Source organism: Aspergillus melleus (assembly GCF_016097325.1).
Source record: "Aspergillus melleus strain CBS 546.65 chromosome Unknown contig5, whole genome shotgun sequence".
Lineage (NCBI taxonomy): Eukaryota > Fungi > Ascomycota > Eurotiomycetes > Eurotiales > Aspergillaceae > Aspergillus > Aspergillus melleus.
The window spans coordinates 1,792,011-1,806,444 of record NW_025763374.1 but is presented as its reverse complement, the minus strand read 5'-3'; the positions used below and the strand labels follow the sequence as shown (position 1 = coordinate 1,806,444).

At 52.9% G+C, this 14,434-nt stretch overlaps 4 protein-coding genes across 4 annotated transcripts; 3 read left to right on the top strand and 1 right to left on the bottom strand.

Annotated features, from left to right (window-relative positions):
* Positions 1–1,290: 1,290 nt before the first annotated feature.
* On the top strand, positions 1,291–1,635 carry LDX57_009047 (uncharacterized protein; the record flags this gene model as incomplete). The annotated part of the gene is made up of 1 exon (XM_046090767.1): positions 1,291–1,635. One exon carries the CDS (start codon positions 1,291–1,293, stop codon positions 1,633–1,635), a length of 345 nt encoding a protein of 114 aa, XP_045946742.1.
* Positions 1,636–2,253: 618 nt separating this feature from the next.
* hus1 (checkpoint protein HUS1 family protein) lies at positions 2,254–3,515 on the top strand (the record flags this gene model as incomplete). Its single annotated transcript, XM_046090766.1, has 4 exons — positions 2,254–2,331; positions 2,444–3,233; positions 3,340–3,416; positions 3,489–3,515. The coding sequence occupies 4 exons, from the start codon at positions 2,254–2,256 to the stop codon at positions 3,513–3,515; spliced, it is 972 nt and encodes a 323-aa protein (XP_045946741.1).
* Positions 3,516–4,045: 530 nt separating this feature from the next.
* sec16 (COPII coat assembly protein SEC16) lies at positions 4,046–9,618 on the bottom strand (the record flags this gene model as incomplete). Its single annotated transcript, XM_046090765.1, has 2 exons — positions 4,046–4,632; positions 4,692–9,618. 2 exons carry the CDS (start codon positions 9,616–9,618, stop codon positions 4,046–4,048), a joined length of 5,514 nt encoding a protein of 1,837 aa, XP_045946740.1.
* Positions 9,619–10,467: 849 nt separating this feature from the next.
* NEO1 (aminophospholipid-translocating P4-type ATPase NEO1) lies at positions 10,468–14,356 on the top strand (the record flags this gene model as incomplete). Its single annotated transcript, XM_046090764.1, has 2 exons — positions 10,468–12,325; positions 12,381–14,356. 2 exons carry the CDS (start codon positions 10,468–10,470, stop codon positions 14,354–14,356), a joined length of 3,834 nt encoding a protein of 1,277 aa, XP_045946739.1.
* Between the last annotated feature and the right edge of the window lie 78 nt (positions 14,357–14,434).

Genomic DNA, 14,434 nt, shown 5'->3' with positions numbered 1-14,434 from the left:
AAAATTAATTTCGCAATTTACCTGCCGACTGCGTGTTTCTAGAAGCCAGATCTCCCCACGCCGGCATTCCCTAGTATTTACGGAGTAGTCGACGGTGCTGACGCCAAATACCACCAATTCATGTTAGTTAATATTAATAGGGACGGAGGAAATCAGGATGAATCGACCTGCAAGCAGTGCCAATCAATCATGCAGTCGCGCCCATCAGAATCGCGAGATCTGTCAGCCCAAATTCCTCGGTGCGACCTGCATGGTCCACTTTCTGGGTGGCAGGCAGAGGGGACTCTTGTAGTTGTTTCACTTTCCCCCCTGGTCCTACTCAATCTCTTCATTTTTATTATTTGGTCTTTGCTCTTTGCAAGTGAACAGGACCCGCTCCAGCCCCTGGTCCAACTGGTCCATCGAGTCCGTCGCCATGTCAGTTCGCCGGGAGACCGCGACTAGACTCCGTCCTCCTCCACACGTCGTTTTGGTTTTGTTTTTTTCTGTGTAGCTCGGTAGCTCCAATGCTTCATAGTTCTCGTCCTCTTCTTGGAATTGCTCCGACACATTGTGCAGTAGGATGATGATCTATGATCGACTCAACCCCTTGCAGATTGACCCAAAGTCACCGTTCACCTTACCATGCGCGTACACAGCCACACAGGAAGATCTTTGTGTACTCCCCGTGGAGAGGAACCGCGGCATTCCGGGTTATCCACCGTGTCTTTCCTTAGCTTCCTATCGCTAGCCGTGGCTCTAGCTGAGCAAGCTCCATAGCTAGCCTTCCATCTCGTCTGGAACGGGTTTGGCGTCGAGGTAACTATTGATTCTTCGGTCCTCATTCGGTCGAAGGGCTGTTCCTGGCCAGAAGGAAGGTTAGCTACCGCAGTTATCCGTCAGTCTATTATTAATATGTTTTTTTTTCTTGCCTTTCTGCCTTTCATTATTTTTGTTTTATCTTGGGTCACGTCGTTTCCGGAATAAACACAAGAAACGAGGGATGGGTCTGAGCGTTGAAGCTGCCCTACCGCCGGCATCCCTGGTGGTCCTGTGCTTTCTACCACCGATCTCGACGGCTAATCTGAAACCTTCACAGGCCAATGGTCGCGACTCACGCGAAGGCAATCCCTCGCAGGGGCAAGGGACATTTCTCCTTCTGAGATACCCTACCTGCGCATCGCTGGGTTGTTTCGACGCCATACTAAGAACTGGGCTAGAAGTTGAACCAGATAATATCAACACGGCTAGAACTTTTAACTTTCGATAAATGGTGATTTTGCTTTGAGTCTATCGGAGCTCTCTTCCGACATGATGATAGCCAAAGGCAATTCGATAGCAGAAACCTTGCGCCTGCTTATGCCGTGTGAATATCCCGTGCACCGAACATTCTTCGGACGCAACTGTTGTAGAGCTGCACTTGAGGCCTTGCTTGAGAGCGTCGACCGGGATGTCGTGATTATTCGAGCTAGAGGACATACGTGTCATGAAGGTCTTGAAACATTACCTCCGCGTCAACCGCGTCGCATCACCTACCTACTTCCAAGGCGAACCAGGTCCCTTGATTCGATTCCAAGGAACGTCGGTCAAGACCAGGACGCTGCTTTATGGGCGTGGTTGAATTCATTGACTCGGCAGATCAAGAAATGCAAATGATTGTGGTCTGGCCATCATCTCCGATGCTTCATGCACAGCGAAGCCCGTAGTTATTTCAAATCTCGAACTTTAGTTAACGAGTGCAGATGGCCAGAATATAAACATAACAGTGGTTCGGGGGAAAGGGAGTTTACTTAGCTGAACCGTCTTCCTTATCTCAAACAAGCACCGTCTGTGTAGGTACTGGCAATCTCAATTGGTTGGAATGGAGGTTCTGAATAAAAATGGACGATACTACTAGGATAGAATCCCAGGTCGATGGAAAGCAATATTACCTGATTAGTCCTAGACCCGTCATGTGACGACCACCATTGCGATTCCATCAATTCAATGCAAAGCAATGCCTCAATTGCCATCAACCCTCCAACCTCCAGATCATCGCATCGGCCGTGGAATCCCGTAGCTCGACTAGAAAATGCGGTTTCGAACCCAACTAGTCAATATAGCCACTTTCTCTAGTAAGTTATGTCGCCCGTCTCGCGATCATCGCGTTTCCACGCGCCATACCGCGTCGCCAACCAATGAATGATATCATGCCCACGCTAACCTCGTAAACAACTTCATTTGACTTTGAAAGAATTAACTGCATCGCTATCATCTCTGGGGAAAGTATGCTGGATGCGACTGGAAGATGGCGTCGTTCGATTCACGATCATTCCTGACCAGGGGACGCAAGTCTGGGCTCAGATGCCTGTGGTATGTTATCTTATGTTGCTTACTCTACATGCATATACCTCTACATCCATTCCATCCATCCATTCATCCATGCAATCTCCAGGAACCGATCCGAAAAGCTAACAAACCCCAGGACTCAATCTTCGACCCCGAAACCTACATCCTAGAATCCAACTCCGGCATCATCAACCTCGAAGTCCCCGTCGGCGCCCTGCATCGTGCCCTCCGCTCCGCCACAGCAGCCTCATCCGCCCAAATCCGTCTCACCAAGAAAGGCAACGTCCCCCTCCTCGCACTAACGATCCACGTCTCCTCGTGGACCAACGGCACGAACGCCCTCGGCATCGGCATCGGCGAGGAACCCGTCGCCGCCGGCGCGGGCCCAAACCCGCCATCCGGTCCGCGCGAACGCGAGACTGTCATCACGCAAGAAGTGCCCGTGAAGATGCTGCATCAGACAGCCGTGGACGGGCTCCATGAGCCGCGATGTAGAGATCCAGATGTGAATATCATTTTGCCGAGTTTGGCCCAGCTGAAGAGTATTTCGGAGCGGTTCACGCGATTGGCGACGGAGACGTCGAACAATAGTACTAATAAAGGTTCGTCGGGCGGTGGGGGACTGCTTAATGGATCTGGATCTGGCGGCAGTGGCGCGAAATTGGAGTTATCGGCGAACATGCACGGATCGTTACGCTTGGCCATCGCGACGGATGCGTTGCGGATCTCGAGTGTCTGGACGGATCTGGTCAATCCGGCTCTGGATCCGAGCCAACTGTCGCAGACGGAGATCGAGCAGTTGCCGAGTGAGAGGATGCGGGCGATCGCGGACGATGATGAGGCGGGGTGGGCGAAGGTGAGGATTGATGGGAAGGATTGGGGTCGGGTGTTGAGTGTTGGGAGGTTGAGTCCGAAGGTGGTTGCTTGTGAGTGTTCACTTCCTTTCCCTTCATCTCCCCTCCTGTAGATTGTGGCTGTTTGCTTTTTCCAGATGCATGGATGGGATGGATCGTTGTGCTGATTGACCTACAGGTTTCGTTCATGAGACTGCTTTGATTCTCTACGTATATCTCCCGGGGAGCTGGAATGGGGAAGATTCCTGTCTAACGGTAGGTCGAGAATGTTGAACCCGCTTGACCGTCACTTTTTCAGGACGAATTGCTAATATCCATATCCTGCAGTACTATATCAATTCTTACGCGTCTTGACGCGTTTGAGAAAGGGCTAGACCCAGTTACGAAAACTCACGAATTTAGAGCTACATTGTATAATTAAAAGCCTGTAAATAAATCATGAAAAAGGTATTGCCATGATGACATTATTATAGAGATATTAAACCGTGCGCATATTTCAAGCCATGCTTCGTAAAACAGACGAATCCACAAGATTCGGGTCCCAAATGAAGATCAAAGTGGTCAAAGACAAAGGAAATGAAAAAAGCAAGACAACAAAAGGGAAAAAGAATAAAAACATATGTAGTGCAAACATATAAAGTACATGAAGGGGAAAGTCATGCAAGAACACCCAAAGGCCGTGATTCCTTCAGGAAAACACGGTATGCAAGACTTTTTCGCAAAGGTTCAAGAATTCTATAACCGGGATTAAAAGTCCAGATGCGCTTCTGTGTGCAAATGTTGAATGCGCGAGGGAGGTGCAAGAAAAAGAGGTATCGTAAAGCACTCAATCAAAAATCCGGAGAAGAATGGTCCAGTCACTCGAACATCATCAATCATCTACCTTATTTGGCCATCACGTCGACATATCTGCCCTTCTTTTTGCCCTTGGCACCAGCGCCCTTACGCGCCTGTGGGGCTCCGAGAAGGTCGTCGATTGAGCTAGCGTTGCTCAACGAAGTAGCAGGACGAGGTGGCAACCCGAGGGCACTGCCTGGTGGAGTAGGGGCAGCGGCACCAGTGGAGACTGAGCGAGCGGTCGCCCCGAGTAACGGAGGTGGAACCCCGAGCAATGGCGGCGCCGGACTGCCGGTTGATGATGGCGGAGGAGGAGCACCTGCGGACGATGAAGGCCGGCTGTCTAAACCAGGAGTGCCACTTGGGGGTGGTGGTGGTGCACTACTGCCACTCGCGGTCCGGCTGGGAGGAGCCGGTCCTTTCGGCGGCGGCGGAGCGCCCCGAGTCACGGTACTGCTGTTGGGATCCTTCTTGTTGACCCATTTCTTCAAATCCTTGTCGTAGTAGAATGAGTTCTCCTCGCCGAGCTTGGCACGGATAGGTCCTTGGCTTTGGCTGCCGATATTTTCTTCCTTCTTAGCACCGCCGAACCATCCACCGAACCACGACTTCTTTGCGGGTGCAGGCTTTTGGGCTATAACCGATGTTAATTAGTGGCTGAGCATAATCAATAAGACGTAAAGGGAAACTTACCGTCGGCCTCAGCAGCCTTTCTGAAAGCTTCGTCCGCTTCACGATCCTTGCGCTCCTTCTCAGCCTTCTGCATAGCAGCTGAACGGGCTGCAATGTCGTCATCATCGTCATCATCCATAAAAGACTTCTTCTTCTGGATAGTGTGTTCGCCCTGAACGTCCTCGGTGGGTTCGGGCATCAAGTGCGCGCCGTTGTCCGCAAATGGTGGTTCATAACCACCAGCACCGGGTGGCATGTAGCCAGTCGCGCTAGGTTCGGGTACTGTAGTTGGTGGCTGTGTGAGAGACGGACCGAAGGCAAGGTTGTCGGCTGGCTGATAACCGGTAACTTGCATCGGAGACCCTTGCATCGGTGCCGAGTAGGAATGAGGGACAGAGTCTTCCTCGACAGGAGCAAGAGGCATATGTGAGGACTGCGGAGGCGTTCCCTGGTAGCCAGCGACAGGCGGTGAGTTGTAGAAAGGTCCTCCTTGGTACAGGTTGTTGTCGATAGGCGTCGAGGGCTCCTGGGAACCACGTCGGCCCAGCGGGTACCCGTACGATGAAGATCTCTGGGAGTCGAGCGACGACCTCCCACGCAATTGTTCCGGCGATGAACTTGGCGCATACTGGTTAGTCGGTTGGTATCGCGATGGACCGCTTGTGGCGACAGGCTGCGCTGCAGACGCATAGGGCGCATACAGGTCTGACATTGAAGGCGACCGGCTAACGGTCGGTGTTCCAGCCAGCTTAGCGAAGGGACCAACATCCGCATCCCCGGCCTTTCCAGATGCCGTCGAAGCTGCATCACTGTCTTCCCCGGAGACGAAGCTGTTGAACTTGGCCCACATAGAGCCAGATACCTTCTCCATGCTCGGTTTGGAAATCCACGAGGATCCTCCTTCGTGTGTGGTCTGTCTAAGGCGGGCCGAGAGTTCATCCACCCCGAAGTATAAGTGCTGGTGGTGATAAGCGGAAGGCTTTGTGCTAGCCTTGAGTGCCGCCGCGATTCCATCGCAGTACTGCTGAGCCTCGGGTTTACGACCACGCTCGGCGAGGGACCAGGCATATATTAATTTGTATGCTAAAAGATGGGGCATCGCAGCAGTGGGGGAGCCTGCGAGGACGGTGGTGGCATACTCAAATGCCTCCGTGAGTAGGATAGAATCGTCATCGCGCAGAACATTGGATGGGAGGTGTTGATGGTCAGCCCCAAGCAAGACAACGCTGGCCTGTGGATCATCGGCACCGCCAAACACAGCGGCTTTCGAGAAGATGAAACAAATATGAGCAGCCTCCACACGACCATAAGAGAGCAGCAAACGACCCAGAGCCAACAATGCCTGGTGGTCATCGGGACTACGGTTGCTAAGCACTAGGCCAAGAGTCTCTTTCCAACTGTTGAGGCCATCAAGAGCATTCTTCGAGGTACTTTGGCCCTCGGTTTTGCTGACCATTTGCAGTCCCGCTCGGGCTGATGGCGGGACAAGTTCATCAATGCTCTCCTCGACATTGCCCGCAAATATCTCATAGAGTGCGGCAATCGGTTCGGTGTTGCTGGTCGCCGATCTCACCTCACGTCTCACAAACTCCTGGGCAACCTGTTTCCAGACAGATCTATCCAGTGTCGACGCTACTATCATGGCATGGCCCCACAGCCGGTGGTCCACAGCGGTCCAGACGGCCTTCTCTCGGTCACCCATCAAAAGACTGTTGCGAAGACTCTCTAACGATTGAGTGTCAACTGAATCGGGTCGAGAGGTTGCATCCATTGACTGTGGGGCACCGAAAGTAGGAAAGCCGCCTCCGTAGGCTTGCTGCTCAGCTTCGGCATTTTGCAAATGAGGGGAAATGACATTGCGTAAGGCTTTTTGACTCTCAGCTGAGGCCTCCAAGTTCCCGTCATGTTCGACCAGAACCTTAACAATCTTCCACAGCAGAATCTTCTCCTCGTGGCGTTTGTGAGAGTCGGGATGTAGTTGCGCTGCTTCCGAGATCCCTTCGTTCTCAAATGCTACAACCTTGCTAGAAAGCCAAGCGAGCAGGTCCTTCTTCTTGGACTTGGCCCTCAGGGAACCAGGGTGTTGCACAATGCTCTCCGGAACAGGAATCCACTCATTGAATTGATGGATTTGAACCTCGCCCGGACTGGATTTGATTTTCGGGGCCACTTGCCCAGCAGTATACCTCGGTACATGCTTGGGGAAACAGGTGGTTATGGAGCCCCCAAATCCAAATTTGACGATAGGGGCGCCCCTCCACCGTTCGAGGGGATCAAATTGCTGTCCATCTTCGGGTGCAATGAATTCGAGCGGTTGAGAAGAAAGGCGATTGTGAACAGAGACTTGCGAAGGTGCGTAAGGACTAGCAGTCTTTGTTGGGGAGCCAGATCCATGCACGGAAGCAGGACGTTGTAGAGGATCAATTGAGGGGACAGACAACCGAGGACCACCCAATTGTTGACCGGGAGACTGAGTTTGTGATCTGCGAGGGGGCGCATACGGGGAATCACCGGCTGGCGGTGCGGAGGATGATAAGCTGCTAACTGGGGGTGCTGGCCCCTTCAAAATATCATTGGTATGTTCGGGTGGAGCATAAGGGTTTCTAGGCGGCGAGATAGGTTGATAAATTGTCGGGATGCGCTCAGGACTAGCCACTTTAATGGGACTTGAAGTCATAGCATCATGGTGTGGAGGAATGGGGCGTGCGCTCTCCTGCTCTTGCAGCTTCGACTGCACGTCATTGGAAAGACCATGACTTGGTGCTGTTTCCATAAACGGCTGTGATGCGGGACCCTCCCTGGGCTGATACGACACCTTCTCGTGATAAGCTAGAGGACTTGATGTGCGTGGTTGGAATGGCAGGGTAATTGAGGGCTCCGGCCCACTCGAGGGTTGCGAAGCATATCGATTTTTAGGAGGAGGGGGGCCAGTGGGTTGAGGTGGCGCAGGGGAGTATCTAGGCGGCGGCGGAGCGGAGCTAGGTCCAGCATTCAACGTAGGAGGCTTGGGTGAGTATCTCGACGCAGCACTAGGGACGCCTTGTGTACTTGGGGGGGCAGGCGCCAACATATTTGCATATGGTTCCATCCGTTCCGGTGATTGCAACTGAGGCTGAGGGTCGACTAAGCCAGGCTGTTGCAAGGCAGCGGAGAGATTGCCATATTGATTTCCTTGCGGAGGGGGCGGCGGGTTTGACGGTGGAGCAGTCGCTGCATTGACCGGAGTATAGCGCCCCGAGGTCGCAGGTCTTGAACGTGGCACGGGGGGTGGCAAAGGAAGTTCTTCATAGAAGTTCTTGGGCGGTGCGGCCGTCGTAATAGGCGATGTCCCAAGTGGAGGTGTCGCTAAAGTCGATGCTGGGGGAGGAGGCATTGGCATACTACTGCTCCGAGCAGGCGGCGGTGGTGTATTACCTCCCGGTACAACAAGGGGTTTATGACTGGCGGCGGGCCTACGAGGCCGAGCGAGGTCGTCAGGGAGATCGTAGGGAGATTTGTAGCCCTCCTTAGAGCGTTCGGCGAAACTCGGTGCTTTGCTTTCGGGCAGATTTGTCTGGGGCTGTTGTGCAAAGTAGTTCGACGGGACTCCACCTATTTGCGGTGGAAATCCTTGGAGCAGGTCCGACGTAGATGGTTGGTGTGGCGTGTAGGCGGCAGACTGCATAGCGGGGTTCGCGGGGTTTTGTGCAGGTTGATAAGGGGCTGCCGGGGCAGCATCCTGGACAATTCCGTTGCTGCTTTGGGGGTTTACTCCAGGGAGGGTAGCTGGATTCTCAGCCACTTCATCTCCTAACAGTAGATCGTCGTCATCGTCCAGTTCTGCTTGCCATCGTGCAGCCAGATCGTCTTCGGAAACTTTTTCTGTCTCCAGCGGTTCATCCGACAGTTCAGCCTGCCAGCGAGCAGCCAAATCATCGTCAGATGATACACTTTTGGCTTGCTCCTCCGGCACAGTCTCCGGTACAGCGTGGTTCTCCGAAGCAGCGGCCGCCAGAATGTTGCTGAACTCTTGAGCAGTCGGTGACGTGTCGCTGGCTGGGGAGTAAGGAGGGACATCTAGAGAGTCGAGTACTTGGGTCGTGCTCTTCCGAGTGATGTGCAACGACCGGGGAGGTTCATCCACGGGCTCGGGCTTCTGGATCTCATTAAAGAACGCGTCCCCCTCCTGGTCTTCGTCATCGCCAGCAAAAACATTATCAATTGGATTTTGTTGCTTTACCGGCTCCTCAACCGGAGATTGTACCGCCGAGTCCAGTAGTGGAACGCCCTCTTCATATCTAGAGTCGGTTTCTGGCGGGATATAAATCGGCTTAGTTTGCGTCTTGAGTTGGTCGAAAAAGTCATCCCCGGCGTCATCCCCAGCGTCATCATTCGAGGGATTCTCCCAGAAGCCTCGATCTTCGCCATCAATGGCTCCATTCGTACTCATAGGAAAATCTTGATTTTCGGCCTCATTGGGCCACGGCGAGCTGTTATCATCCTCGGAGAAATTGGGGTTGTGATCCGCCGTCTGGAAGGGGTCCTCGGTTGTTGGGGGGAAAGCGGCCTGCACATCTTCAACTTCGGGTTGCGGCTCATGCACGCCATCTACTTGACCGACGGGCTCGAGGGTTTGGGCAGGCTCATGGTCATGAAATTGCGTTGCCGCCGACTCGTCGCCATTGGCCTGTGGTTCTTCCGTTGTTTCGGCCAGGTTCGAATCCTCGAATACAGGCGGGAAAGAGTTGGAGTCGGTCGTATCTGGGGTGACCGTATCTGGCGGATCTATCGACGGAATGGGTTCGGGTACTGTATGTTCAACAGGCGCGTCAACCTGCTCGGGAATAACCTCTGGTGTCGGCGGATCTTTCGGAGTGACCTCCGCGTCGGGGTGTGTCGCAGCCAAATCATTGTTATCGTCCGGTCTGAGAGCCGGATGCCACGCGACCGATTCGCCGTTGTGTGCCATAATTGAATATTATTAGATCTTCGTCGACAGGCCAGATCATTAGCATCGAAGAAAGAATCGGACACGTTTCGGGAGATACTCACCCTGCGGACCGATGCGACTGGCAAGGGTTGGATTAATTAACGAGACATGGAAGGGAAATTAACTATATAGAATGATAAGAGTGGGAATAAGAGAGGAAGAAAAACATCACAAGAATCAGAGGAAATTTAGAAGACCATGACAACATTTGCAAATCCCCGTTGCGACGGGAGAGAAGAGGAAGACGAGAAAAAGGCCAGCAAGTGACTAGTGGCGGCGGTTTGCCTTGATAGTCGACGATGATGACCGGCCAAGTAAAGCAAAGCAACAAACCCGCCGCCCGTCGAATCTCCGGACTTTTCCTTTTGGAACGCGCCCCGTCATCTCTCGGCGTCGGTCCCTCGTTGCTCCGGCGGAAGGGCCACCTATCCCGTTCCTCGATCACGTGCTCCTGCATTCTGCCGGTGATCGCATCTCCGCCTGACAGCCACAGCCACGTCTAGCCTCCAGGCCGCCATCCTTCTGCCAATTGTTTAGTTCCTGCTTCAACGACCAGTCTCCCTCGGCTTTCACCACATTCTTTCACCACCCTCCATAGGTGCTTGCCTAACTCGATCACTACCCCTCCCGATCTCCGCGTTCAATCCCGTGTACATTCGGACCTACCACGACCGTCCCCCTCGAACCGGCGGTAACAACAATGGTCCTGCGGAGAATTTATAGATGCAGCTTATCGTGAAATGAGAACCGCTTTCTGATACAGGAGCTTAACGGTCGCTTCTCTTCTGGGGGGAGCTTATTCCGAACTTCTGTAGCGCCTACATCATCATGCCTTCATCACCCGACTATGTACACCCGCACGAGCAGTCCAGTATTCTAGGGGATTCCGGCTCAGACGACGACCTTGACTTGGAGGAACTCGACCCCGGTACGACCTCTCCTCACGCATCGCCTCGACTTTCCCGAGATGGTTTCGGTAGGCAAAGAAGCCACGGTCCAGGGATAGCGCTGAGGAACCTACGCATGGGCGTCGGAAATCGAATATGGCGACAAACTTCGGGAGACCAAAGGAGATCGGAGGACAGGGAAGGTCTTCTCGACAACCGCGATGATACCGGACTTCGGACGTCACACGCCAGTTCTCGTCAATTCACCGAAGACGATGCGCCGTTGCTGAACGAACGCAGACGGAGTTCTGCTCGATCCTATGGAGACGTCGAGGGGGGATCGCAGAGGGGAAGTCGGTTACGGTTTCCAGGCATAAAAGCGGCCAGTATGTTGTTTGGTGCCGCAGGCCGAACGACAGCCGATAGTGAAGCCTCGCAACCGAAACCTCCCCGTGATGTCCTTGTTGGTCAGGCGCAACGATCGAAATATCCTCCGAATATCGTTTCCAACGCAAAATATACACCGTGGAGCTTCCTTCCGCGTACACTCTATAACGAATTCTCCTTTTTCTTCAACATCTACTTTCTTCTTGTCGCCCTATCGCAGATAATACCCGTGCTCCGGATAGGTTACATGTCGTCATACATCGCACCGCTTGCCTTTGTTGTCTGTATCTCTCTCGGAAAAGAAGCCTTGGATGATATCGGTCGACGAAGGAGAGATGCCGAGGCAAATGCGGAGACTTTCTCCGTGCTCGCTTTCGACAAGCAGCCCGGCGCAAGAGTGGTTTCGACTGCTGGCAATGTCCACTCTAACGCCGGAAATGTGATGGAAATGACTAAACGATCTCGCGATCTGAAAGTCGGCGATGTACTAAAAGTTCGCAAAAATCAGCGCTTGCCGGCCGATGTGGTGATTTTGAAAAGTGTGTCCAACGACTCCGGCAATGCTCATCAAACCTCCACCCCGAGAGTATCCACAGATCTCATCCATTCAGAAGGGCCGTCTTCACCCTCTGCAACCCACGATATTCCTGCCTCAAATGCCCATACAGACGACGGAAGCTTTCAATCTGGCAGCGATACCTTCATACGAACAGATCAACTTGATGGTGAGACCGATTGGAAACTTCGCCTGCCGTCAATTCTATCTCAAAATCTATCATTCAATGATCTTCCAAGGCTCAAGGTGACAGCAAGTGCCCCGGATAAGCAAGTCAATGAGTTTGTCGGCACCCTCGAATTGGGACCTCCGTCCGGGTTCTATGATCCTCACGTGGATAAGACAGACGATGGGAGGGACTATGAGAATGAGGATTCAGATGCCAACTCTGCTCCTCTAACAATTGACAACACCGCCTGGGCCAACACCGTTCTCGCATCCAACACAATTACCTACGCCGTCATCATTTACACTGGCTCGCAGACGCGGGCTGCCCTTTCAACATCGCCATCTCGCTCTAAGGTAGGGTTGTTGGAATATGAAATTAACAACCTTACTAAAATCCTATGTGTTCTCACCCTCCTTCTGTCTATCGTTCTAGTCGCTCTAGAAGGGTTCCAACCGACGAACGACAAGGTGTGGTATGTTGCAATCATGATATACCTTATCTTGTTCTCCACAATCATTCCCATGAGCTTGCGAGTAAACCTCGACATGGCAAAGTCAGTATACGGTCGCTTCATTGAACGAGACCAGGATATCCCTGATACGGTTGTGAGAACAAGTACGATACCCGAGGACCTAGGTCGAATCGAGTACTTGCTCTCCGACAAGACGGGGACCTTGACCCAAAACGGTATGTCTCTTTGTCTACTTGCGCAGGTCGCGTTCCGGTTTGCTAATCCAAGCAGAAATGGAGCTGAAAAAGATACATGTCGGGACGGTCTCGTATGCAAACGACGCTATGGAAGAAGTAGCCTCGTATGTCAAACAAAGTTTTGCTGGTTCCTCCCTGACTACCGCTTCGGCTGCCTTCGGCGCTCAGGCTGGGGCTGCTGCCGCTGCTGCTCCTCGTACAAGGAGGGAAATTGGCTCGCGCGTCAGGGACATTGTTCTAGCCCTTGCCCTCTGTCATAATGTCACACCAACCATGGATGAAGAAGACGGGGTGAAGATAACGAGCTACCAGGCTTCTTCGCCGGATGAGATAGCCATTGTCCGGTACACTGAGGAAGTTGGACTCAAACTATCATATCGTGACCGGCAAACCATTTTTTTGGAGTCAACTCACACGGGTAATGTTGTCGTGCGTGTCCGCATCCTCGATATCTTCCCCTTTACCTCTGATAGCAAGCGCATGGGGATTATCGTACAGTTCGAAACAGAGGGTGGAATGCTAGATTCGCCCCAACAGGACAGTGAAATTTGGTTTTACCAGAAGGGCGCAGACACCGTCATGTCGACTATTGTTGCGGCAAACGACTGGCTTGACGAAGAAACCGCGAACATGGCTCGAGAAGGCCTGCGAACCCTTGTCGTTGGGCGAAAGCGACTATCTTCGCAGCAGTATCAAGAGTTTGGTGGGAAATACAGGCAAGCCTCGTTAGCTCTGCAGGGGCGAGATGCTGGAATGGCCAAGGTGATTGGCGAGTATCTAGAACGTGATCTGGAACTCCTGGGAGTAACTGGTGTTGAAGATCGCCTCCAGAGGGATGTCAAACCTTCTTTGGAGCTCCTTCGCAACGCCGGGATCAAGATCTGGATGTTGACGGGAGACAAAGTTGAAACGGCGCGATGTGTGGCGATCTCTGCGAAATTGGTTGCCCGAGGCCAATACATCCACACAGTCGCCAAAGTGAAGGATAAGTCGACTGCGCAGGAAACGCTAGATTTCTTACGCAATAAGACTGACTGCTGTCTTCTCATCGATGGCGAGTCACTAGCCCTTATGCTCAGCCAGTTCCGGTCTGCGTTCATCTCTGTTGCTGTGCTTCTCCCGGCTGTCGTTGCCTGTCGGTGCTCTCCGACCCAAAAGGCTGAAGTTGCCGATCTGATCCGGCATCACACGAAGAAGCGAGTCTGCTGTATCGGAGATGGTGGAAACGACGTATCTATGATCCAAGCTGCCGATGTAGGAATCGGTATTGTCGGCAAAGAGGGTCGACAGGCCTCGCTAGCGGCCGATTTCAGTATCACGCAGTTCCATCACCTCACCAAGCTTCTCGTCTGGCATGGCCGCAACTCGTACAAGCGATCGGCCAAACTGGCCCAGTTCATTATGCACCGTGGACTTGTTATCAGTGCCTGCCAAACCATGTACAGCATTGCCAGCCACTTCGACCCCAAGGGCCTTTTCATCAACTGGCTCATGGTCGGCTATGCCACCGTGTACACCAACGCACCGGTCTTCTCTCTTGTTTTCGACCGCGACGTCGACGAACATATGGCCAACCTCTACCCCGAATTATACAAGGAACTCAAGACTGGCCGTAGTCTCAGCTACCGCTCTTTCTCCACTTGGGTGCTCGTCTCCGTCTACCAAGGAGCCGTCATTCAAGGTCTCTCCCAGATCCTGCTCGACACTATCTCCGGGCCAAGACTCATCAGCGTCTCTTTCACTGCTCTCGTCATCAACGAGCTTCTGATGGTTGCCATCGCCATCACCACTTGGCACCCGGTCATGATCTTCTGTCTCCTGGGCACCGCTCTTCTCTATGCCGGCAGCGTCCCCTTCCTCAGCAGCTACTTCGATCTGGAGTACGTCATCACCGTGGACTGGGTCTGGCGCGTGTGCGCCGTATGCGCCGTGGCCGTCATCCCTGTTTGGGCCGGGAAATTGATCAAGCGATCCTGGAGTCCTCCCAGTTACCGGAAAGTCCGTGGTTGAAACAAAAAGAGAAGAAAAAAATCTTACTGCTTACTGTCATTTATTATGAGATTGATTGATTAGTTCATCTGGTCAGGG